Source organism: Acomys minous, assembly GCF_964271855.1.
Source record: "Acomys minous genome assembly, chromosome: 8".
Classification (NCBI taxonomy): Eukaryota; Metazoa; Chordata; class Mammalia; order Rodentia; family Muridae; genus Acomys; species Acomys minous.
The window spans coordinates 88,201,938-88,228,418 of NC_140489.1; the positions used below are offsets into that span (position 1 = coordinate 88,201,938).

Consider the following 26,481-nt stretch of genomic DNA (forward strand, 5'->3'; position numbering starts at 1 on the left):
ACACATGCGGCAGAATACTATAGAAATAATAAATACATTTTATTTTTTAAAAAATTCGGTAAGCTGGGCATGGTGGTGCATGCCTTTAATCCCAGCACGCAGGAGGCAGAGGCAGGTGGATCACTGTGAGTTCAAAGCTAGCCTGGTCTACAAAGTGAGTCCAGGACAGCCAAGGCTACACAGAGAGACTTTGTCTCGAAAAAACATAATAAAATTAATAATAATAATAATAATAATAATAATAATAATAATAATAATAATAAGTATTCACTTCTGGGGCTGGAGAGATGGCTCAGAGGTTAAGAGCACTGGTTATTCTTCCAAAGGTCCTGAGTTCAATTTCCAGCATCCACCAGCAGCCACATGGTGGCTCACAACCATCTATAATGAGATCTTGTGCACTCTTCTGGCCTGCTGGCTCACATGCAGTACAGAATACCTTATAAATAATAAATAAATAAACCTTTAAAAAAATTAAGTCTGGGCAAATAACAGAAATTATACCCATGTAATAATCTCAACCACATTCGTGATTTCGGCAAAGAAAAGTCTAAAGAAAAACTGTTAAACTACACTGTTGTTTTTCAAACTGCCACTGAGAACTGTGGCTCCTCAGGAGGAGGTAGCTCTGTAGTTATGGCTAACATTTACTTCTTTTGCACATGCCTGGTTTTTCCATACTTCTAGAAACCAATACTTTCCACATGGCTTAGCCTGTGTCAGGTTGGAGTCTCATCCAAAGGTAGGATGTGAGACAGTGTGATTCCAGCTCTGCTTCCCCGTGCTGGGAGCTTATGTGGAGGGCAAGGTCGGGTTCTCAGAGCCCAGGACTGGATTCTCACCATGCCCAGCCATGCACAGGAGTTCCTTAGGATGTAGAAGAGGAAGAAATTAGGGAGCTATGGCCCCTAGTGGGCCTGTGCTGAGGGAAGCTGAAGGGAGTGGCATCTTCCCTCAGTTGCTACAAGAAAGGTAAATGCAACCATGCCAACAGCCATGCTACAAATTGGCTGTGGAGAGCTGCATGTGGAAATGCGGGCTCTCAAAGCTCTCAGTTCAGGCCAAGTGTGCTCTGAAAATGTAGCCCAAGTGGCTTACCCATCATAATAGTGAGGTATTCACCTGAGGATCCAATCAGGCCCACTCAGAGGAGGGCACCCACATAGGAGACAGCAGAGGATGGTCTGGTAGCAGCACTAGACCCAGACTGCCTAGGCTGAGACCTTCCATCGTGCACAGCCCCCCTCCCTGTGGTCCCACCCTGACTTGTGCGCCCTGCCCCCACTCACCCACCACTCCTGATCCTCTTCCCCATCCACAATGATCACATCCCCCTCAGAGAAAGTCAGCTCGTCCGGGTTGTCAGCCACGCAGTTGTAGAGCGCTTTGACTCGCTTGGGTTTTGACTTGGTCTGCATTGAAGAGGAAGGGTGAAGGCTAGTATGGCAGGAAGCCAAGTTCTTAGGTAGAGACCAGGCCTCTTGCCTTCTGCTTGCTCCCAGCCAAGTACCCTGCGCTGGGAAACCCACAGAGGTCAAGCAAGCGGGGCTAGCTTGGTGCAGCAGGAGCCTGGGCAGAGGAAGGAAATAAGACACCTGGGGTCTGGTGCAAGCTGGCTACTCCTCAGGTCACGAAACAACACCTGAAAGCAGCTCTCAGCCCCTCCATCCAGGAGAAACAGAAAGCCCAGTTGCCTCAGAGCCCTGTACCTAGTAGAGCACAGGGAAGGAGAGCAGGTTTGTCCACTTACCGCCTGGGACTTCCTAGGCATGGGGGCTGGGGGCTGGAGGGCCATGGTGTTGGACAGAGGGCCCGAAGAAGCTTCTGTTCAGAGAGATGCACTGTGTTAGGGCCAAGACAAAGCAACTTTACAAGACACCCCCGTCGTCCCTACCCCATCCTCTCTAATGACAAGACAACGACAGTAAGAGTCACAGGGCTGTGTCTGAAAGCAGGGCTCTCCGCGAGTTTGGTTGTGTCAAGAGAAAAGTCCTGTACAAGGCAGAGAACGTCCTGCCTTCACAGTGAGAGAAACTGAAGCTAGCAGGCCCCAAGCAGGGCAGCTACCTAGAAATCCAACCCCCAGCCACCCTGTCAATCAACCTGCTCCAAGTTAAATAATTACCAGGTCCTCTTGGCTGGCCTTTGTTGATAAGTGGGGATGGCTTGTCAGTCCTACAACGAAGGAAATATATACATTTATTGATCACCAAGGTTACCTGTTCTGATTGTATTCCTTTGACCAGGGACCCCGCCCTCCCATCAGCACTTAAGCTGGTGCTTGTATCCCATCATGTGTGCCACCTTCCCACTCTTGAAAAACTAAAGGCCTAGAGCAAAGTGCTAGATCCCAATCTTAACCCCGGGCAGAAGCTAAGCACCCATCACTGCTTCCATTCATCCACTGTTTGCTGACTCCAGCCTGAGCCTCCGTTGTCATGTGAAAGGGAGCGGGCTGAAGCCTCATCTCAGGTCTGGGTGGCTCTGCTGGGGGTCTGTGTGGGCACCACAAGTCAATGCCACCCATGCCTCTGAGCTCGGGGACGCCTGCTGGGGAACCGATGTGCTCAACAGGCTGACCACAAGCCTGCTGCACTCTGTGTCCCACATTTGTGTTTGGACACAAACAGGAGGTTCTCACAGCGGGCAGGGGGGCTGCATCCACTCAGACCTGCCACCGGTGGACATGCTTTTTGCCTATAGTAGGCGGGAGACCGCTTTGTTCAGTCCCTAGAGGGAAAAGGGCCTAGGGTATGTGAAGGGCTAAAAAATAAGCTTTATCCTCAGTTCCCTGGGGTGGGGTTGGGGAGCTGGTGGGACCTGGCAGGAAGTAGGACAAACAACTGGGTAGACAAGCCTTGGGAGGGGCTGAGGAAGCAGGGAGGCAACCTGGGATGGCATTCTTTCCACAGCAGGTCACTTCCTACAGACACTTCCTCTGCAGCCCCAGTGAGCCCATCTGGGTGCTGGTGTCTGCAGCCTCAGAATAAAGAGGAAAAGAACAAGACTTGGTTGTACTCTTATTTTCTGGTGGGCCGAAAAAAACCGTAAGAGCAAAGGCTCAGTTTGATTCCCACTGCCTTGGGCAAGTATGTCTGTCCTAGCAGATGTTATTAAGTCAGTTGGCCAGCTCCCTACTCAGTCATCAACCCAGCTATGAAGTACTCACAAGAGATACTTAGCAGAGGACCAAAGTCAGCTAGCCTTGCCCTCCAAGCCCAGGAAATGTAGAATGCACTCAATACTCAGGAGGAAGAAGAGTCACAAGTTCAAGGCCAACCTAGGCTAATATAAAAAAGTAAAAGACCGCAGGGTGAGGTGGTGCATACCTGTAATCCTAGAGCTCAGGAGACAGATGTAGGCAGATTTCTGTGAGTTTGAGGCCAGCCTGGTCTACAAAGTGAGTCCAGGATTGCCAAGGCTACACAGAGAAACCCTGTCTCAAAAAAAAAAAAAAAAAAAAAAGCTAAATGATACATTTTTGTGAGTTAGTCTCTGTGGCAACTATTGAGCTCTGTTTGCTACTGAGGTGGGAAGGTGCCACGGATGGTGTGTCAGCACACAGAGTGTCACACCAAAAAAATAAACAAAAACAAAAACAAAACAAAACTTCATTTACAAGTGTGCTGGTTTGAACGAGAATGGCCCCCATAGGCTCATATATTTGAATATGCAGTTAGTGAACTGTTTGGGAGGGATTAGGAGGTGTGGCCTTGCTGCAGGAGGTGTGTCCCTAAAGGTGGGCTCAGGTTTCAAAAGCCCACACCATTCCCAGTTAACTCTCCTTCTGCCTTGTGCCTGTGATTAGGATATAAATTCTCAGCTACTGCTCCAGGGCCATGCCTGCCGTCATGCTGCCTTCCCCACCCCCCATGATCATGGACCCTGACCATGGAACTGTGAGCCCCAAGGAACTCCTTCTTTTGTAAGTTGCCTTGGTCACGGTGTCTCTTTACAGCAAGAGAAAAGAAACTAAGACACGGGTACTAAAATCTTAACTCCCAGGAGTTTCACATGCCACAAAACACTCCCATCTGAAAATGTCACCCACTTCCTATGAGTACAAAACGCACAGACCGCTTGCCACTCACGGATATGAGTAGTGGTGGCAGCTCGCCTGTGGGCCTGCTCTTGCTGTCTCCTGCTCTAAAGGAACAAATATGAAATGACAGATTTATAGCATGTCCAAAATAACTGGGGTGGGGGTGGGGGTTCTTTATAGGAATATACATCATGTCTTCCTTTAAACTAAATTCTACCCACAATGGCAGCCTGATTCCATTCATCCAAATCTGTCTTGGACAAGCCACACCCTAACATCATCGCTTGCTTTGTCATCTCCCCACTGTCCCTTTCAGTTGGATTAAAACCAGGGACACAGCACTGGGCAGAACACTCATCCGCAGTCCTCACTTGCCTCTTGTGAGCCCTCGGGAAGTGGCTGCAAGGAGGATGCTGGGCCTGGCTGACTAGCTAGTACCACTGTTCTCATCTGCCTGGCGGAGTGCCAGGTCCACCGTTTCTTGTCTAGAACTTCAAGGCATGACCTGGCACCTCAAAAAGCAACATGGAGGAGTCAGAGAATCTAAGAACATTGCAAGAAGAGGAAGAGGAAGGAAGCGCAGGGACCAGAGAGGCACAGTCCATGGCTGTCTAGCATACTAGCTTGGAAGGCACACTTGTCACGGCGAAACTCAGCAGCCAACTGTACTTCAATCACCATTTACAAACAGTATTGTGCGGATGTGTACTTTGGGCTCTGGAAGGATGTCTTGGCAAAGTAGTACATGCAACATTCTGGTTTCAAAATACCAGACTGTGGCCTGGGGCTGCTGCTCGGTGAGGAGCACATTCATAGCAGGCATGAAGCTCTGGGTTCCATCCCCAGTATCACAAAGGAAGTAGGACGGGAGAGAAAGAAAAAGAGGTAGGGAGGAGGGAGGAATAGCATATAAAAAAAAAAAAAATTTCATTTCCCAGACAAAAGAATTAGAAATAAAAACCCAAACGAAATGTACAAAGAACTGAAAAGGAAAGAACTTTAGAAGCTAGGAATATCAGGATGATTTCTAATTAACCTGGTTGACCAAGCAGGAGAGCCCTACACAAGAGTAAGGGAAGCAAGCCCTTGAGTGATCCCAGGTGTATGGTAGCATCCCCATCAAGCCAAGAACCTCTGGAAGTGGGAGACAGGAGAGGTTGTGTCATGAGCAAGAGGACTTAACAATAATAAACAACAAAAACCCTAAAGCTATGTAAGGCGCTGGCGAATCCCTGGACTCCCAGATACTCCTCCCGAGTGCACTGAAGACAGCTCCCATTCCAGAGAGGGCACAGCACAGGACATCTCACCTGGGGACACTAGGGCAGCTGGTGAGAACATCACAAAAACAGAGGGACCAAGTGTAAGATTAATTTTATCACGCCTCCCAAAAATCATACACCTTTTAGGTAGACACTATGAACCTAAGTTGCCCAAGGTGGGGGAAAAAAAATCCCTCAGAGTTCTGCAGGCGAACAGCCTACACCACCTCAGGGAAACGTATTGTCAGTGTCTGTTATGCAATGTTGCCAGCAAAGGCTCTCATGTGAAATGTCTCGGCAGTGCATGTACAAGACCAAAGACCACAAACAAACTCCACTTTCTACTATAAAAATATAGATTAAAAGATTTAGTGATGGGGGGGGCAGCTAAAGAGATGGCTCAGTGGTTCAGAGCATCGGTTACTCTTCCAGAGGACATGGGTTCAATTCCCAGCACCCACGTGTAGTTCACAACCATCTTTAACTCCAGCTCCAGAAATCTGACACCCTCTCTGGCCTCCTCAGGCACCAGATATGTACGTAGTGTACCAGCAGGCCAAACACTCATACATGTAAAGTAAAATATGAAAGTTTTAAGTTCTTTCAAAAAGGTAACTGGATCCCTTTGCCGTGTGTGCACAGGGGAAATGTTGAGAGCATCTAATGAACACTGTGGAGGGACCACGCAATCAAGACAATGTTTTCAGAGAGCAACAGAACCAATAGGACCTTGGATCTTAAGAACTTGACTCAAAACAAAATAAAAACCTAAGTTAATTATGCAGATTTAAGATCTAAGTTTGAAAGACATTTTTCAGCTAAAAAACCTCCTCGCAGAATAATGGAGAGCTGATCAGTAGGTTACGTAGCGCTTGGCCTCTCACCCTAGCATGGTAGAAACACAGGAGATTTCCAGGGCTCACACAGAAATCCCAACAGATGAAGAAATGGGGCCAATGCCATTGGAAGCCCTCTGAATGTGAGAGGCAGCGTTGGCTGATGTGGCCAGGCACAGAGTGGCCAGGCAGGGGCAACGGTTACCCGGAAGCTGGTTTCTTCTGAGGCAGGCGGCTGGGTGGCTGGGGCGGCAGGGGCGGGGGCTTGCTCTGCGAGACCCCGGGTTGGGAGGACTTGCTTGGCTGGCTCATGGCTTCTAGTGTGCTTGATGTCTTAGCCACAGAAGGAGGTGGCGTGGAGGTCAGGGTATCTGTGGAGAGAAAGGGGGGAGGGAAAGAGAGCGTGAGCCCCCTAGGTCCCATACCTAGTCTCTTTTTGGAGCCTCTTCCCTTCTCTAGCACTCACTTTCTCAGGACACCTGTGCCTGCTTCTTGGCCTGTCTCCTTGGGGCAACTGCAAGGAGGGGCAGGCGAGTAGGGGAGCCGAGCCTCAGTTACCACTGAAATTTTGCTGCGGCCTGTATGTGTTTAGCCAGGAACCTGTGTAGGGGCCAGTCCTTGATTTTGTGTTGAACTGCCCATAAACCAGCCGAGCAGGTGGAGTCTAAGGCTAGGTTCTTGCCTGGCATCTGCCCTGGGGGAGTCCAGGGTGCTTGGGCTAGGGCTCTTCTTGTATCAAGTGAGCCACGACCAGAAAGGAGCAGAGCTCTGTGCACCCCTCTGTCCTGGAGTGGGGTCAGTTAAAAGAACAAACTGTGACCATCAACCTGGTATAGGTCCCCAGTCTGAGAGGAAAGGTGGATGGTTTCTATTACGAACAGGCTGTGTGCCTCAGAGGCAAAGTGATGCTGACAAAGTGGATGGAGCCGTTTAAAAAAACAAAAACAAAAACAAAAACAAAAAAACAGAGAGTGAAGTCATGTACCTAGGCCTTCCTTCATCCTGCCTATCTCTCAAAAACAATGGAGCAACGGGCCTTTGTCAGTGGTTTATCTCAGGATGGGAACAAAGATACAGAACAAAATGGACTACATATAGGAAGGGAAATAAAATATAAGGATCTATTATTTTTATGGTCTCTCTCCCTTTGTTTCTTCCCTTTCCTACTTCAGTGGAAAAGTCCAAGGTAGGTTAGCCCAGGAACACCATACTGAGAATCTTCTTGATGCCTGACCTGAGCATACTGCAGTGGGACCCTGCCCCAAACCCCTCTGCAGAACTTCCTGGACACACTGTCCCTGCTGCTGCTGCTGTTGCTGCTGCTGCTAGCACCTACCCTCTTGGCGATTCCTGCAGAAGCGCTAGGGTTGCTTTCTGTATACACCACAGGTACCATGGCCTAGGAAGAGCCCCACTGCCCTCGAAGCAACAGACCCAGAGATGCTGGGCTCCCATCTCCTCAGGCCAAGGCGGGTGGGGAGCAGACAGGGCTGGTGTCACTGGCGCAGTGGAAAGCATCTGGCTCTGCAGCAGGAGAAAGGCCCTTTCCTGCTGCCTGTCTCCTGGTGTTGGGAACTGCCACCCACACATTGGCGTGTTGGGAACCTACACATTGGCGTGTTGGGAATGGCCACCCACACATTGGCGTGACTGAAATGACCACTCCCAAATCACAACACAGCCAGAAGAAGTGGAAGTGTGGATGCTGTTAAAATGCTTTGTGAGACAGAATGAAGAATGAGCCATCTTGGGGTAACAAGGGAATGACGGGGATTTGAGGCAGAGGCTGAAAGGTTTGGGACCACAGGGGCAACATCTGGTATGTATCTGCGTGCAGCCTACAGCTGTCTCCCCCAGCTGTCTGCCAACAGTGCCCCCCGTCTTCCAGACTCATAAGGCCCATTGGCAAGAAAGGAAAAAGGGGTGGGGGGGAACAAAAACAAAAAAACGTACTGGTAGATGTCATTCGCAGAGGGGGCAGCGGTGGGTGGACAGCTGGCAGATCTGACGAAGATCGCTGCCTGCTGACACCGTCCACACCTACAGAGTTTGTCTTCCACAGGGTGTTAGCCGAGGTGGCTGTCTGAACTAAACCCACACGCATACACACGTGCACGCACGCACGCGTGCGCACACACACACACACACACGGAACAAAAACAGAAACAAAACACTTCGTTATTGATCCTCTCACTCATAAAAGGTCAACTTGAGCCTGCTAGAAAAGCAACAGGGCCCTGAAATTTACTCCTTTCTCTAGTAGGGAAAGTGAGATGCATAAAAAATATATATATATAATAATAAGTAAAATGCTCTAGGGAACACTCACAGGTAGACTTTTCAATTTGATGGTAAAAATTTAAAAATATTACACTTTGAAGAAGGAAATAAATAGCCATAAGTCTACTGAGCATCGCATTCGGGGCCTATGGAACTTCTTATTTCTGCCCTCCTAATGCCTCCCACTGTGGGCCAGAGACCCTGTTTTCAGCCACTGTGGATAGGTAGGATGTGTTCTAGACACGAGGGGATGGCTCTCCCCAGCCTTCAGTAACATAGCTGCCTGGAAATCTGCACAGGTGAGCCAGGAGCTCCAGCCGACTCCCACAGCGATGACACTGGTCTTTTTCACTATGTGCCGCTTGCTCTGATGCAGAGGGGTGCCCCTGTGCCTAAGCGGGCAGGGCTGGGCCTGACAGGGAGGAGACAGACCTTCCTAGGCCAGCTCCAGGGTTGGGAGGGAGCTGTCACACTTGTCCAGTGGTAAGTTCTGCATCTCAGTGTGGGACACGGGGCAGCCTTACTTTAACTCCACCCACCCCCCACCCCATGGTGTGAGCATGCCCTCTTCACATCAAGTGTGGGCTTTAGGGCAAGGGAAATGGAGGCGGTAGGAGTGTAATTTACTTCATGTGTGTGTGTCTGTGTGTGTGGCGGGGTCGGGGAGGAGCTAAAAACAGAATGGCAAAAGTGGAAAAACAATCTGATTGCAGGAGCGCAAGAGATCAAGACGAGGAGGTGACCAATCCTGTTCTGCCACCCGACGGAGAGAATGAAGCCTCTGTCACAGAGCCAGCACAAGCTCCTAGACACCCAGACAGCCAGTCTCTGGGACACTGGGCCTTTCAGAATTAACACACCTCTCCAGGACAAAGAAGCAGTGAGATGCCTATAAGGGTCACGACAGCCCATAGGAGGCGACAGGGAGCACTCCTTAAGCCCAGGAGGAATCTGTGGGAGGTGCTGGTGGTGTGGTATGGTGTGTGTGTGTGTGTGTGTGTGTGTGTGTGTGTGTGTGCGTATGTAGGCAGGTACAGGGCCTGCTCGTCACACCTGCGCTCCTTGGTGACTCACCTACCTCTTGGGGCCTCCCCGATGCTGGTCAGTGACACTTGCAGTCCATTCAGTGGGTCTTCCAGCTACCTAATTACCCAGTACCACCCCACACTGCCCTCTCCATCCTAGCAGCCAGCTGCCTCACGAGAGACTGTTCAGGCCCAGGGACAGCAAGTGGAAGCTGCTATTCTTCCCAGAGAAGACCCACCCTCCTTGACGTGAGAGGCTCTGAAGCACAGCACCTAAGGTCTGTAGCCCTGGCCGAGCTGGGCTGGCCACTTGCTGGCTACCTCATGAGGCGCAGTGGCCGCTGGTCTTCCCTGTCAGACAAACTGCTTGGTGTTTCTGTGTTTGTAAAAGCAAGCAAGCAAACACACAAAAATCCCCTGTCCAGTGGATCTGCTCCATTGAGACGGGGTAGTTTTGTGGCTTTTCACACTGAAGACATCAGGGAGGGCCCACACATTTGTAATTAGGCTGAGCATTGTTTCCCAACTGAGTACCTCCATTTCAAAGCTATTCTAGAGAGAAACTAAGGGACCACAGTGCTTTAAGCTAGTCCTGAGACAGGGGAAAGGGAACAATCGCCAAGTGGGAAAAGGATGAGGAGAGCACAGTGGGAAAGGGCAGCGAAGGGCATCCTAGCTGACCAGCCGCAGGCCCGAGTAAGAACCCAGGCAGGGCCTCTACCAGTTTGGCATGCTAAAAAGAACGGAACTCCTTAAGGAACCCAACAGAAAGTCACTACAAAATAAGCACTTCACCCACACATCAAACTTCTCCAGGCCAAAGCCCATATGCATTTGCAGGGCACTCAAAATTGTATACCTTTGCCACCAACGTTCCGAGGAGGGAGCGGGGGTGCGCTGGTGGTGCTGGCGGGTATCGACTGGGAGGAGGGCGGGCTGCCGCTCAGGATGGCTCCGTAGGTCTCATTCTGCAAGATGCTGGGCCCGAAGCCCCTCTGCTTGTCCTTGGTGAGGTTTGTGGTATCTCTGGCCAAAGACACAGCATTGGACTGAAACTGGCTGGACCCCAGCTGGTAAAAGCTGACGGGCCGGTCCTCCCGCCGGTTGGGACTAGGCTGCAGAGGAATGGCAGAGCAAGAGTGTGAGATGGAGCCATGGCTTTCTCTGAGTCAGACCAACTCATCCATCATTGCTGCGTGGTGGGTACCACTTCAGCCCTATGCTCTTACACTTGTGTCTTGTAATTAACACACACAGACACACACACAGACACAGACTCACACAGACACACACATAGACACAGACACACACAGACACACACCCACACACACCCCTTAGAGCAATGGTTTACTAATTGCAATTCTTTGTTCTGAAAACTTCAGGTAGAAGCTGTTTCATCTTGTGCATAGTTCTCTTACCCAGCCTAGCTCTGTGCTGTCCTTGAGGTCCCCCTTCCCGGATACACTTTCTTTCTTCTGTGACAGAATAGCTCTGGCTAGCCAACACAATCAATTTCACCAGCGCTGTGCTTACTTCAGAGCAAATAAACAAACCTCTTTCCCATTCCTCTGAACCGCTGGCTGTTCAGATCCCGTTAAATCAGGGGTCAGTAAATCCTGACCTCTGGGATGTTGTATCACCTTTTTTTCCCTCTTTCTTTTTTTTTTTGATTTTTGAGACAGGGTTTCTCTGTGCAGCCCTAGCTGTCCTGGACTCGCCTTTTATACCAGGCTGGCCTCGAACTCACAGTGATCCGACTGTCTCTGCCTCCTGAGTACTGGGATTAAAGGTGCGTGCCCCCATGCAGATATCATATCACTTGCTTTAAAAAAAAATTAAAAAAGGAACAGTGTGTTCTTTGTGTACATGTGTGGAGGCCATTGAAAACTGTGGGGCTCAGTTCTCTCCTTCCACCTGAGTCAAACTCAGGTCCCCAGGACTGAAAGAAGTACCTTACTGCTTTTATAAATAGAGATTTATTGAGATGCAACCTTGAGGCATCATTTACCTACCTGTACTATAGGGAAATGCTAAGTACATATGTTAACTGCTTTTCCATCACTGAAGGTCCTACAGCCTTCAAAAATACTTTTTTCCATTTGTATCTATTAATCATCTGTTTACACTTTGCATTAGAATACTAAACTCCTATGGTGGAAAAACCATAAAAATGTGCTCAACAAGGTCTTTCCTCTCATTCTAGTACTGTATGGCAGTATGCTGTGGTGGAAGCAAAGAAGAGTCTGGAGAGAGGCTGCCTGAACCTGGCTCTGCAGCAACAGCCCCGCCTGAAGGTGGCATCACCCTGAGGTACCCCAAGGTACCAGGGCTGGAGCCCTATGCTCATTCCAAGGCTGTGTGAAAACAGCTATGTCTGTTTGGCTGCGTCAGCCTCTCTTGAGGCTTTGAAGTGCCCATCCAATAAAAGGAGTTGGATACAATGAAATCCAAAGGCTGTGAAACCACTTGGTGTCTGAACACTGTCGCCTGCCTACAATACCTGACTCTATATGATGGCCCCATAACAAGTGAGATCATCTCCACACTCCAGCACCTGACTACACGCACACAACAGCCACCTATGGTCACGTGACCGCCTGTTCTGCTCGTCCATCACAATGGGCTGGAGCTAGGAGGTAGGCGGAGACGTGGGAAAGGCAAGACCGGAACCCACCCAGATCAATGAGCACACGTAACAGCAGGCCAAGCCCCGCCCCCACTCTGACAGAAGCTCAGGGAATTGTTTTTGCTGCAGCAGCATGGCACAGACCTGGAGCTTCTCGTCCACGTCATCGTCGCTCTCGTCCAGGTCCTCGTGTAGCAGCCGCCATTCATACTCGACGTGGACGTGGGAATTAAACCTTCCTGACAAGGCCTGAGTCAGCTGGGAAGGGGGAGGGACAGTTATTGTTGCTGCCCCGGGTGCTGCACCACCAGGGACAGATCCTCATGGGTGTCCAGACCAAGAACGGACAGGCCGGAGAGGCGGGGCGTGAAGGGACTCTTGGGGAGGTTCCATTGAAGTTCCTGGATCTCAGTGGAAGTCCCTGGTACCCAGACCCTCAAACTACTCCCTGTCAGTGACTCTCTGTAAACTGTGCAGGGTGCCACACAGGCAAGGGATCTATCTGCAGGCCTAAACGGTGACAGCCAGCTTGCAGGTGACATCACAGCATGGAAGTCACCTGGACCCCAGAGGGAATATGTTCGCTGCTAAGTCAGCCTTCTCACAGTGAGAGAGCTGAGCCCTACAAAAACAAAACAAAGCAAAACAAACAAACAAACAAAAAGATGTCCCCGCCTTCAATTCTCTCACAGAAAGTGGCTCCAGCTGCACAGGAGGCACACCAACTTACTATCTGTAGCTGGTGTTTAGGGCTTAATTTTCCCACAGGCGAGTCAGTTGCTGTGTGACTTTTGGGCAAGTCACTTGACTTCTCTGTACCGGCTTCCTCGTCTACAAAACGGGGGTCAAAGATTAGCTAACTTGACGGGGAGCGTGTAGACGAGCCCCCGTTGCTTACTCTCTAGCCGTGTGGGCTCTAAGGACTCTGTGGGTTGGGTGCTTACTGTGGGCACCCGCTTTATAGAAATCAACAATTCTCATGGCAACCTTGCAAAAGAATGTCACTAGCTCGGCTCTGCAAACGAGGCAACGGCCTGCCCGGGTTCCCCAATCTGCAGTGAGGCACAGTCTGCTGCTAACGGAGGACTGCTGACCCTGCAGCTCCTTCCACCACCCACAGCGCCCCTTCTTCCACAGCAGAAGAGAAACACAGACTGACCTGCAGGCTCTGGGTTTAGGGATAAAAGCTGGGCACGCCCATGAAGAAGAGAGCTAGGCCCCCATGGGCACCAGATAATGTGGGGGTCCAGCCTTTACCTTACGGAGCCCAGGGCTACCATCATGTCCAAAACACACCACAATGAGGTAGCCACCCACCTGGCCAGCCAAGATCCCCCAGAGTGCTCCTCCAGGCCAGCCTGTGCTCAGCATGCCCCCAGCATGTGTATTGTGGTGTGTGCTGTGACCTGTTGGTACTGCCCCGAGACCAGCTCTTCTCCACCTCCCTGCTCCATCACACCCCAGGCCATCTGCCCGTACAGATGCTCACCAGTTCCTCACAGTGTTCGTGCTTGAGCCTCTTGGCGATGTCCAATGGCGTCTCTCCTGACTCATTGGCTGAAAGTCAAGGGAAGGAAAAAGAGACAGCAACACTTGGCTTATGTTTTGCACATAAAACATCCGCAAAGACTCACATGCTGAAGGCTTGGTCCCCAGTTGGTGGCGCTATTGAGAAGTGACAGGAGCCTGAGCATTTCTCTAAGTGTTTCTCGGTCTTTCGTGTTTTATCTTTTGAGAACTCTGCTCAGTTTTGTAGCCCTACTTTTTTTTTTCCTTCTGAGACAGGGTGTGGTGTTTTGAATAAGTATGGCCCCCAATAGACTCGTGTTTGAATGCTTGGCCCATAGGGAGTGACACTATTAGGTGTGGCCTTGTTGGAGGAAGTGTGTCACTGTTGGGGCAGGCTTTGAGGTCTCCTATGCTCAAGCTCCGCCCAGTGTGGCATGAAGTCCCCGTCTGCTGCCTGTGGACCAAGATGTAGAGCTCTCAGCTCCCTCTCCAGCACCACGTCTGCCTTCACGCTGCCATGCTTCCCGCCATGAGGATAATGGACTAAGCCGCGGAAGCTGTAAGCCAGCCCCAGTTAAATGTTTTCTTTTATAAGAGCTGCCGTGGTGGTGGTGTCTCTTCAAAGCAATAAAACCCTAAGACAGACACACCTCATTAACCTAAGCAGGACTCATGGAATGCCATCGGGTTAACCTGGCAGGGCTGGCTGTCACTTAGTTGTACAGGATCCGACGGAGTAGAGAAGCTATGATTGAGCTACCTAAGAACTGTCAAGGCAGCCAACCGTTACCTTCAGTTCCAGTTATCAAAAGGACAAGAACGCACACAGTGAGTGCCGCCCGCCCTGGCGCTAGACGCTTATGAGCTTTGTAATCCAGACATCTCAACTGGCCCTTTCTTCTCTGGAAGCCTCTGCCGATGAGGTTCGTCTTTCGCTTTTCTTTCTCCTCCTTCTCCTCCTCCTCTTAAATCAACACAGGGTATCTTCTAAGTCTCTCAACAAGGTTTGTTTGTTTTTTGCTTGTTTTTCTCCTCTTCCTCCTCCTTCCTCATCCGACAGGTATCTCTAAATAATCCGGCTTGCTGAAACTCACTGTAGACTAAGCTAGCTTCAAACCACAGTGAGCTCCCTGCCTCTGCCTTTCAAGTGTATGTGCCACCACGCCGGGCTCCATTAGTTTCCAGCGTGGCCTTTAAGCAGAACAGTGTTTTGTTTTGTTTTGTTTTGTTTTTTTCTCTGCTTTTTTGTTTAGTTCAGTAGTTCTCCAAATACTTTCCCAGGAACCAAGCACAGCTGGATGGCTCAGGGTAAACTGTGCCTTGGCAATGTCAGTGGGTCAAGGGACCGCAGCTGGGGGTCGGCAGCACAGAGGCCACACAGGGCTAGGATCTGCTTCAGGCACTACAAACAAAAGGAGGGGGCACGACAGCACCACCTCCAAGAAAGGCCTTGTCTGATCGTGGGAGGTGAGCCAGGGCTACACGATCTAGATTCACCCAGCTCAGGGCTTTTCTGCGAGGCCTAACCTCAGCACTCCTGAAGCCTGCAGGTTAAGCCGAAGGCTAAGACAGATAGCGGGGTGTTGAGGCCCAGGACAAGCCACTCTGTGGGACAGGTAAGGAGAGGCACTCCTTTCCTCTGTGAGAACTGCTCCCTAACAACAACAGAAGTGCAGAGCTGCAGAAAGAGGCCAGAGGAGCCACTCCCATCCCAGCAGCCCCCGGGCGGCCTACCTATCTCGATGGAGGCCTTTCCCCGCAGGAGGAGCTTGAGGCACTCGGCGTTGTCGGTCAGGCAGCAGTAGTGCAGGGCCGTGCTGCCCTTGCCCGTCTGTTTATCCAGGTTTCCACTGCTCGGACCATAGACAGAAAGAGACAGATAACAGAGTCAGAAGCCACAGGACTGAGGACTGCTCTGCACACTGTGGGAAGATGTGTTGAGTTAGCTCGTCCCACAGTGGGCGGGTGCCAGATTAGCTAGCATGAAGCGAACGTACCTGAGACGCAGGAGACCAACAAGGAATGGTGGCTGCGTTGTTGCTAAGTTTGGGTGAGAGCAGCGATTCTCAACCTGTGGGTTGTGACCCTTTTGGGGGCTGAATGACCCTTTCACAGGGGTCATCTAAGACTATCCTGCATATCAAGGATTTATGGTTCATGACAGTAGCAAAATTACAGCTATGAAGTCGCAATGAAAATAATTTTATGGTGGCGGCAGGGGCGCCACAGCATGAGGAACTGTATTAAAGGGTTGCAGCATTAGGAAGGCTGAGAGCCACTGGGCTAGAGAGGACACCCTGGAGCAATCGTGGTACCTCTGTCCCCTTCCTTCCTGGCCTGTGGTACCCATACGACCAGCCCTACCTGCTGCACTAGAGAGCAAGCAAAGTTTTCATTTCTTTTCCTTCTCTCTTTTTAAACATTATTTTGTTTTATATATGTGGCTATGTTGCCTGCGTGTATGTCTGGGCATCGTGTCCCCTAGGACTGGAGGCGTATATGGCTATGAGCCACCACATGGGTACTGAGATCAGAAGCCGGGTCCTCTGGAAGAGCCCCCAGTGCCCTGAACCACTGAGCCATCTCTTCAGGCCCCTTCAGTTGGTTTCCTGATGTTTCCACCGAGGAAGGGAACACTACTGTTCCATTTGGTATCCCAAGGCTCCCGCAAGCCTCCCAGCCCTAGGACAGGCCCCTGAAAGTCTGTGTGAAGGGGGACACCTCTGAAGATTTTCTTTTCTTTTCTCTCTTCTTCTTCTTTTTTCTTTTTTTTCTTTTTTCCTTTGTTTGTTTGTTTGTTTTTCGAGACAGGGTCTCTCTGTGTAGCCTTGGCTATCCTGGACTCACTTTGTAGACCAGGCTGGCCTCAAATTCACAGCGATCCGTCTGCCTCTGCCTCCCGCATGCTGGGATTAAAGGCATGCGCCACCACACCCGGCTTCTGAAGAATTTCACATGTTCTTCTACCATAGAACAAGACTAGGTTATCCAAAACCAAAGGTGGATGTGTTCTGCATACACTATAAAGCAAGTACCATCCTAAGTGTCACTACCACCAAGAAAGGACAGGAAGCCTTGGACCCAAAGGCAAACAAATGGGGACAGAAGTGCCCTTGGTTTGGTACCCACTGCTCCCAGCTGCCTCAGTTTAAGAAAGAGCCACCTTTCCTTTCCATCCTTCATGCAGCGCTGGGGATGGAGTGAAACGGGTGCTTACCACGGAGTTCACCCCAAACCACCTCCTACCCTGTCTTCCTTCTGTGTTAGGAGGAGGAAGAATCAGGCTCCCACCCCAGGAGAATTTATGTGGATGCAGAGATTTTCAAATGTCCATGGAAACAGCATGCCATGGCAGGCCCTAGGCTCAGCTCAGAGGAGAGTGTCTGAGATCTGTGAACCAAAGCTGCAGGTCTTCGTGGGGGTGACTGGCAGGGAAGGACAGAGGGCACAAATATAAATCATCCCCTGCTGCAAGAATTTCCCTTTCCACTTGCAGCATTCAACCAGCATCCTGTGCTCCAACACGGCCGACCCCAGGCACGATCAGGGAGTCCCAGGACAGGCTGAAGAGTCTTAGCACGTGGCTTGCAGTCGACAGGCAGGTGTACGAACGGAAGCGGCACACGTTGAACAGGGACTCTGAGCAACTCAAAAGGCCATTTCTAGTCAATGATCTCAAGTGGCCTCACAGCCCAAAGGAGACAGCCTTCAGTGAGCTCTGATTTACAATTCCTGGCTTAGGTCAGTGGCTAAGGCATCTCTACCGCCTCATACCCCTCCACTATTGAGATGCCCTGTGGAGACTGATATGGGAAAGATTCATCCACATGACAAACCAGGGAAATGCTCATGTCACAGATGATGGCCCCGGCCCCAACATGGAGTCTTTCCCAGACTCTAGATACTGGATCTTGCAGGTACCATGAAGACCTTCTGTTCTCACACTCCTGGGCTTTCTAGGGAATTCTCATGACTCTTATTTAAACCTGAGACACGAGCATCTTGGCAAGACAGCCCAAGTAGTGTAGACAGCATCTCAGAAGCCCTAGAGGACAAGGACAAAGGCTGTCGCTTAGTTTGGAGACACCCACCTGTTCTGGACCAGAAAGTCTACAATGTGAAGGGATGTCCGGTCTACGGATCTGACTGCAAGGTGGAGGGCCGTCTCATCTGGCTCCTGAAATTCAGAGCGCAACATTGGGAACTTCAGCGGCATCTTTCAACCCCAGGCCCACCAAGGTGAAACAGCACACGCCCCTTGCAAAAACCTGCCCACCGTACAGTACAAAGCACCCACTTTTTAAATCTCCATAGCCAGAGGCATGTGTGGTGGTCTGAACGGCTCATATGTCTGAATACTTGGTCCCCAGTTAGTGGGACCATGGGGAAGCATTAGAAGGTGTGGCTTTGGAGGTGTACCGCTGGGGTGAGCTCTGAGGTTTAAAAAGGCTTGTGACATTCTCAGTCTCTGTCTGTCTGTCTGTTTCTCCCTCTACACCCACCCCCCCCCCCCCCCGTCGTCAGTCTGTCTCTGTCTCTCTGCCTTGTGGATGTCAGACAGAGAGAGACACAGAGACAGAGACAGATATTGGTACTATCCCTCCTAACAGGGGGGTTCAAGTCCAAGCCATTTCAACTGTGTCCCCATCCCCACCACAAGTAGAGAGAAAAGATAAGCAGGAGTTATTTCAGGCAGGTGGGTGAGTGGGTCAAAAAAGCAGGGAGAAGGAAACAGCCAAAATGCAGAGGGCATGAACAGAACGGCCACTTCTTCCGTCACTTGCCCTGCCTGCTCAGTCCCCTGGCAGTACTGGGCACATCCTGCCCTGGACATGGGGCTTGAGTTTTCTCCTGAGAGAGCATGGGAGCAACACTGGCTAATGCTTAGGAATGACCTGTGTCATGCGGAGAAAATGGTGTTACCTTACAATGTTCCCACTCAAGGGATCTAGCTTAGCCTAGAATTCAGGCCCTACCTAGTGCCCTGCCATACAGGATGATGAACCCCGTCCTGAGACCAGGAGGTTCTTTGGACCTGGAACATGTGTCCATGGGGACTCTGTCAGGAAGACGACCATAAAACAGACATGACCCCAAGAACAACACCTGGAGACCGGAAGAGGCGCTCGACTCAGCCCTTCTGGGAGGACACTCAGTGTGAGCTCCAAGATGGTCCTTGTCACGCACTCTTCAGCATGGCCTCAGAGATGCTCTGGACTAGCTTCCCACACAAGTGAGAGGTAGGGAGGGTCCTCTCAGGCTTTTAGGCATCCGAGGATGGATTCCCTTCCACCTCAGACAGCCTTTCCTTCAACATCTGGCATCACACTTTTGGCTTAAGAATAAATCAACAAGGGCTCAGGAGTCAAGAGAACTTGCTGCTCTTGTAAGGACCTGTGCTTGGTTCCCAGCATCCATAGTGGGAAGCTCACAGCCCACCTGTAACTCCTGCTCTAAGAGAGCTGACACTGTCCCCTGACCGCTGAGGGTACCTACATGCATATGGTACATATAGACACATAAAATTAAATTCATCTTTTTAAGAAAGAACAAACTAACATACAAAGGTCCAGTTTGAAAGGAGTCAATCTAGGTGTGGTGGTGCACAAATATAACCTCAGTACCCAGGAAGCTGAGACAGGAGGATGGCTAGCAGAGTGAGACTCTTTAAAAAAAAAAAAAAAGAGGGGGTAGGTCTTATTGCAGCAGTGACTGTAGTTAGTAGTGCATTTCAATCATATATCCAAAAGTGCTAAGTGGAAGTGAAATGTGCCCATGACAAAAGATACATATATGAGGTGATCTATAGTGTGGTCATTTCACTGTGTGTGTGTGTGTGTGTGTGTGTGTGTGTGTGTGTGTGTGTGTGTGTGTGTGTGTGTGTATGGCTGTTTGTAGGCAAGCATGGTGTGGTGCACGCCTTTAATTCTAGCACTCGGGAGGCAGAGACAGGCAGATCTTTGTGACTTTGAGGCCAACATGCCAGCATGGTCTACGGAGAGACTCTAGGACAGGCAGAGCTACACAGAGAAACCCTGTCTCGAAAAGACAAAACCAACCAAAAAAAAAACCAACCACAGAAGAAACAGGAAAGAAAAGGTGGCGCCTGTGCCTCTCTAGGGAGTGATACAGTATGGAGACCATGGCTGGACAGGGCTCCCTTGTTTTACCCCTCATCTTTCATCCTTTTTTTCAGCCCCTCTTACATGCCCGTTGGCCAGCGGGATCTTTTCTGTCAGGTCCACACCGTCAGCGTAAGCTTGGAGTAACCCAAAAATGTCTCTGGTCTTGACGGCCTCGCACAGCCGGTGGAGCTTCGCCGAGGTGTCGGCGTGCTTTTTCCTTGCGTATCTCCTCTCGATGTACTTGGCTGTGATGTAGTCCTTCCTTGCGATCCTGAAACCAGACATAACTGATGCGTGAACCGCTGAGGGCCTCTGTCCATCCGTCCAGACCACCATCTGCAACCCTGCCCAGCCCCTCTTGGGGCCCTGTGGGCTCCTTCCTTAAGGAGAGGCACGTCTAGCTTCCTGAAGTATGGAAGCCCACACAGCAGTCCTCCGTCAGGCGTGTGGCTTTCTTACATCCTCTCAGCTGCCTGCTGCTGTCTCCTTCTGCGGCCCTCAGCTCTCACTCAGCATGCTGCGGTCCCCACACCTAACCTGTGTATCTTCCTGTCTTGCTCACATCCGTCTACCCACACGCTCAAGTCTCCCACTGCTGTCATCCACGTTCCTCCTCTGGCTGTCCCCAGCCACTTCCTTGATTCACCGGATCCCCAGAGTACAGAGAAGACATCAGAGGAAACATGGGTAGCTTCCCAAGACCATGGGCTGGCCCAGCTCAGAGCTGGAGGACTTCTTCAGTGTGGGGATTTGCAGAATTACCAAACCACGGGGGGGGGGGGGGGGGGCAGCCCCCATGGGGGAGCTTATCCAATGCCTTAAACTCTATGGGCTCTGGTGACAGGACAGGTGTCAAGTTGTGTTTTTTTCACTAATTAATGTGGGACCCTCTCTGTGACCCCTAAAGGACAAGGGTGTGGTAGAAACAACTGAGTTCTATTAGTTATCCGTTTATTTAGACCTCAGCTCTTGGGTTTTTTTTTTTTTAATAATTTACTTAATTTTAGTCTATATGCATGGTATGAAGATGTCAGAACCCCTGGAACTGGAGCTACTGACAACTGTGAGCTGCCATGTGGTTGCTGGGAATTGAACTCAGAGCCTTTGGAAGAGCAGACAGTGCCCTTAACCACTGAGCCCTCTCTCCAGCCCCCTTGGCTGTTTTTTTTTTTTCCTTTTTTTTTTTTTTAAAGATTTATTTATTATTATACATACAGAGCTCTACCTGCTTGTACCCCTATAGGCCAGAAGAGTGCATTAGATCACACTACAGATGGTTGTGAGCCACCATATGGTTGCTGGGAATTGAACTCAGGACTTTTGGAAGAGCAGTCAGTGCTCTTCACTGAGCCATCTCTCCAGCCCTCCACTCTTGTTTTTGAGACCTATTTTATGTGTATGCATGCCTGCTGCCTAAAAAGTGGGACAAGGGCTTTGGATCCCCAGGAACTAAAAGTTCAGACTGGAAGCCACCATGTGGGTGCTGAGAACTCAACTCAGGTCCTGTGAATGAGCAGCACACACTCAACCACTGCGCCGTCTCTCCAGCCCCAGCTCTGGGGCTTTGTTTTTAAACAGACTCATTACATAAGCCAGGCTGTCCCCAAACCCCTGAGCCTCCTCCTTCAGCTTCTAAAGTAAGAGGGTGACAAGTGTGCACCATGCTCTGGGTTTTGTCAGCTTGCTGTTGTTGCTTTAAACGGATATTCATCCGTCCTGGGCTCTGAGCCCCCTGAGGGTGGTTCCAACCCAAACATGGGACAGATTTCTGTAACCTACTCTGACCCCTGGTTGCACCCAGACAGACTGTGTCCTCGGCTTTTTTTTTAAATGTTGAGACTGAGATGGGTGAAGGCGAGCAGTAGAGCACTACAGACTGATCCATCTGGTGATGTGGGGGAGGGGTGGAGAGTGAGAGTGGGGCTTCCTGCTGATTTTTCAGGGACGATCTGTCTCTATGAGCAGATGCAAGCTGGCCTCTAGGTGGCCCAGTCACACATGCTTTCTGCCTCTACTCCCAAGCGGTGGCTCGCAGGCCATTAGAGGGCGCCTTTGGTTTCCCCGGCAGCATATGGTTGAAGATGATATGTGTTTACCTCAAGCTACAGGCGCTCAATTCTATCAAATCTAAAAATAAAATATTTCCTGGATGAAGCAGGCATAGAGCTGGGGCTATTTCTTTGATTTGTCGAGCCATTAAATATTTACCAACCCACCACAGGCGACATACTGTGGTGGCAAATCCAAATATGAGTGGGATTCAATTTCCAGAACAATATATGAAAACCCAAGCATACTGTAAAGTGAAATGGGATGCTCCAAGAAGAGCCAGCTGCAGGAAGCACACAGAGTCACATAGTGAATTTTCTTCTTTTATTTGGGTTGGGGAGCAAGTCAGACTTGCCCATGCTAACCTTGAACTCACTATATAGCCCAGGTTAACCTAAAACTCACGGTATAGCCTAGGCTAGCCTCCTGCCTCAACCCAGCCATTGCAGGGATTACAGTTATGCACCACCGTGCCTGGACACGCACTTTATCTCACCTGCAGAAGAATGACTGTGAGTGGCTCCTCATCACTAAGGTGATGAACCAACCCTCATTTCTGAGGAAATAGAGTGTAAACTTCCTTGCGAGAAGTGTCAGTGTGTGTGAGTGTGTGTGTGTGTGTGTGTGTGTGTGTGTGTGTGTGTGTCTGTCTGTCTGTCTGTCTGTCTGTCTCAGAGCAGACCTGGCCTAACGCTGGGAGGTGGTGTCCATCCTTAAAATCATTTACCCCTAGAACAAACAGATGGCCCACTTTCATACGGAATCCTGCTAGGTTTTTTAAAAATTATTATTTTATGTATATGTGTATTCTGTCTGCATGTATGTATATGCACCGTAAACGTTCCTGGCTCCTGCAGAGGCAGAAAAAGGCATTAGATCCTCAAGAACCAGACTTCTGAATCACTGAAAACCACGTAGGCGCTGGGAGCTGAGCCCAGGTCTTCTGCAAGAGCAACAGGTGCTTTTAACAGCCGCGCCATCTCTCTGGCCTCTACTCCTGTCACTTAAAGGAAGTATTTGAACATACTCTTTGTCTAAAGTTGACTGGTATTACAGCGATCCAGGAGACTGGAACCTCAATGACAGACAAACGAGCAGAAGGAGCCAGCACCAAGCAATAGCCACTTGCTTTAGTCACTAAACCCACCACAGTAGACCATGACATTTCCTTCCCTAAGCAGGGTCCTCCAGTTGGCCAGGAAGGCACTGTGTACCTGTGGGTCACAAGAGAAGCCTAAATTGCAAGGGATCCCCATTTCTCAAAGGCAGCCGGGGCACTTGCACAGACTCTGTTGCTAATACCACTCAGGCTCCAACTGAGCCATCTTTCTAATTTCCCCAATGCCTTCCTTGTTATTATAGAAACTAAGGTTTAGACCCAAATGATAGAGAATTTGCCTTATCTTGTGGCCTGGAATCTGGGCTCCTCATGCTTCTCCAGGTCGGGTCTGAGATTAACATCTTCATATAGAGAAAACAATGCTTTATAACCATGTTATGCGACCTCTGGGAAACTCTAGGTTTCAAATGCTTGCTTACTTACTACAAGGTGCAAACACAAACTGACTGTTATCTCACAGCTACAAGTGGCTAAGGCACTTGAAGGCCAAGACAGCCAAGGACGGAGAAGTCTCCTGCCTGCCCTCTATAATGTTTCCATGCCCTCAGTGAATCACAGTGCAGGACGACACAGGTCCTTTGCTTCTATAGCCTCAGGTTCCCACACAGACCAGTTACAAAAATCTAAATATTCTGCTTTATACAGGCCCTGTACACTATCACCCCCTGAAAAACACCTCCTAAAAACACTGTCCCCTGTCACTCAATGTCCTTTAGGAGAACCCAAACCACTAACTCAACTTCAGGCCTATCCCAGTGAAATGTGGTCTGTGTTAGTAGATTGTAAAACTTTCTCTTATTATCCACTTCGGTTTCCCTCTTCTGTCGTAGTGCTCAAACACATGTGTTGTCTGTCTGCTGGCTGGGAGACCTGGCCCTGGCCTTCTACCTGCTTTGTTTTGCATCACACCCTAGCAGGCACACCACCCCAAGTCATCCTGTGGACAGACAGGCCACTTTAACAATCAGGAATGAGCCGGGCGGTAGTGGCGCACGCCTTTAATCCCAGCACTCGGGAGGCAGAGGCAGGTAGATCGCTGTAAGTTCGAGGCCAGCCTGGTCTACAAAGCGAGTCCAAGACAGTCAAGGCTACACAGAGAAACCCTGTCTCGAAAAAACAAAACAAAAAACAAACAAACAAACAAAAAACCAAAGTCAAACAAAAAGAATCAGGGATGAGGTCTGAGGCGCAGGATGGCGCTGCCCTGTCTAGCCCCTCAAGCCCAGTGTGGTTAAATACAACTGGTAGCACTGGTAGGGAATTCCCAGCTGTATGTGGTCCATCGGTGGGCCAGCTGCAATCACAACAAGGTACAACGGCCTCTCAGTCACAGTTTGGAGCAACAGTAAGACACACCCAGAGGTTTCCTGTGGGAGACAACAGGTCGTACATCTGGAAGGACAACGACAAAAAGAATGGTGCATGGCCGCCTGTCTGGGATGGCCAGGCACAATTCACCATGCTGGGGAAGTGGGCAAGAACAGTGGCAAGGGCCCAGAGGCACATAGCAGCAGCAGGCCAGGCTCACTGCAGTGCCCTTCTCGCATGCAGTGTAGTTGCTAATAAGTCTCTCATCCTCTGGCCACAGCCTAACAAACCAGCCATACTGCATTTCTATTTGTATACCTAAAAATGACTAAAGAAGAAACGAAAATAAATAACAATTGTAGCTAGTGGGAAGCAACAACCAATGCATGCCAGACCTGTTCCCATGCTTACGAGTCTCAGGCAAAGGGCGAACCTTTGTTCAGCAAATGAGAACAGCCTCATACTTACATGTCGCTGCCTGGGTTGGGTTTGACTGGGTCCTCAGACGGTAGGCAGCACTCCATGATCTCGTTAAAGCCTGCATTCCCAATATTCTTGGCAAGCTGCGAAAACAGAAGTCTATTTCAGAGCACTCAATTATTAATACCCTTCGCTGCTGCCCGTTACTCACAGCCTGATGATTTATTTAACGGCCACTAAGAAATAGAGCGATAAAGTGGTTTGCCTTTAATGAAAAGGCACACAACGCAAAGCCCCACTGTATCCGCGCTGCGTGATGACCTGCAACGGATCCTGTGGAGGATGGACACCAACAGTCACCACAGACTCGGAGAATCAGGGAGGCGTCCACAGCCAGTCTCCATTCTCAGCAGCTTCCCTGCAGGAATTCCTTCACCTACAGCCTTCTTCTCGCCCACTGTGAGGAGCAGCATCTCACAGATACCTGGGACCAGGAAGCCAAATCCAGCCTCAAATGGGGGAGTCGGTTTTCATGCATGGAACCAGGCGGACAACTTCCTTAGGGTTGTAAAAAAAAAACGACCAAATGGGAGACTGGGTGGAAAATCCTTGGCAGACTGAGACACGGATGACGTCACATGTGACCTGCAGGTGTAAGATGACTTTTCAATACTTAGGTCGAACCTTCTCGTCTGGTATTCACTATGTACCACTGTGCCAGGCACAGCCATGCTAGCATGACAACATGGCAACTGGCATTTGCTGAATGAAGGACCATATGGATGTCTCAGTCTCATTCAGAGCACAGAGCTCAGGACCTGCCCTTGCGGTGAGCTTCCAGGTCAGATTCCTGCCACTGCCGCGCCCTGAACAGTCAGATTTTTAAAGATTTCATGAAACAATACTGGTAGGGTGCATCTTGCACAAGGGTTGGAAAGAACAGATGATTTAACTCCATCACTGAAAACAACACAGCGTGGCACTCCATGCTTCCTAGCTAGCTTGCCAGGGCAGACAAAGGGTAGGTGGAGACGGACTGGAGGCGTGGCTGTGACTGGGAGGGTCTGGTCTGTCTTTAGAGGAAACTGGCTCAAGTTCAGATCCAAAAAATAAATGGCAGAAGCCGTAACTGCCTCTTGAGAGTGATGGGCCTCCCCAATGCCTCCTGTCTGCACTAAGTGGATGGCGGATAGGAGGAGAAAATCACCAGGAATCAGAGAGCTTCCCTTTCTGCTTAGATCTGGCTGGCTTAGCCGGCAGCTGGCAGCTAGTCCAGGGAGCCGCCATATCTGTATGTCACACACACATTCAACACTGGAGGAATGTGACCCTTCACATATCTGCTAAAACCCAGTTTATAAACTAGCCAGCAGAGACCCTGCTGGAACCACCAAGTTGTCAAAGCCTCCAGAAACCAGAGGCTACAGTGTCCTACTGGGGACACACAGGGAACAGCAGACCTATGAAAAGCAGTACTCAGAGCGGAGAGACCAGGTGTTGACCAGGGCTCTGTATCAAGAGCTGTCACCATGGCTGGAGGAGAAGTGGCTCGGAGGTTAAGAGCACTGTCTGCTCTTCCAAAGGACCTGAGTCCAATTCCCAGCAACCACATGGTGACTTACAGGCATCTATAAGATCTGGTGCCCTCTTCTAGCCTGCTATCACGGATGCAGAGTACTGTATAAATAATTAATAAATAAATCTTTTTTAAAAAACTGTCTCTGTCACCTGATGCTAAATTTGAGGGTGCCCAGTATATCCTACACCGCTTTAGATGACTTCTAATTCCTAAGACATGGAAATGCCACATAAATAACTCAAATGACATTGTTCAGGGAGTCATAACAAGAAAAGTCTTCACGTGTCCACTGTAAGATGA

The 26,481-nt window shown here is 50.0% G+C and overlaps 1 protein-coding gene across 3 annotated transcripts in view; it reads right to left on the reverse strand.

The window, feature by feature from the left end:
- ASAP2 (ArfGAP with SH3 domain, ankyrin repeat and PH domain 2) overlaps positions 1-26,481 on the reverse strand; it is a 151,601-nt gene that overhangs the window by 2,962 nt on the left and 122,158 nt on the right. Inside the window, exons 16-27 of one of the 3 annotated variants that reach the window (XM_084792179.1) lie at positions 24,651-24,745; positions 19,787-19,976; positions 17,672-17,757; positions 15,315-15,430; positions 13,561-13,628; positions 12,216-12,329; positions 10,305-10,560; positions 8,094-8,228; positions 6,346-6,511; positions 2,126-2,175; positions 1,751-1,824; positions 1,290-1,412 (exon numbers count right to left, since the gene is read on the reverse strand). In XM_084792179.1, coding sequence (XP_084648305.1) covers positions 1,290-1,412; positions 1,751-1,824; positions 2,126-2,175; positions 6,346-6,511; positions 8,094-8,228; positions 10,305-10,560; positions 12,216-12,329; positions 13,561-13,628; positions 15,315-15,430; positions 17,672-17,757; positions 19,787-19,976; positions 24,651-24,745 — 1,473 coding nt within the window. Of the gene's footprint in view, positions 1-1,289; positions 1,413-1,750; positions 1,825-2,125; positions 2,176-6,345; positions 6,512-8,093; positions 8,229-10,304; positions 10,561-12,215; positions 12,330-13,560; positions 13,629-15,314; positions 15,431-17,671; positions 17,758-19,786; positions 19,977-22,064; positions 24,242-24,650; positions 24,746-26,481 lie in introns of those variants that run through there. The other 2 variants (XM_084792180.1, XM_084792181.1) reach the window with 2 other exon arrangements.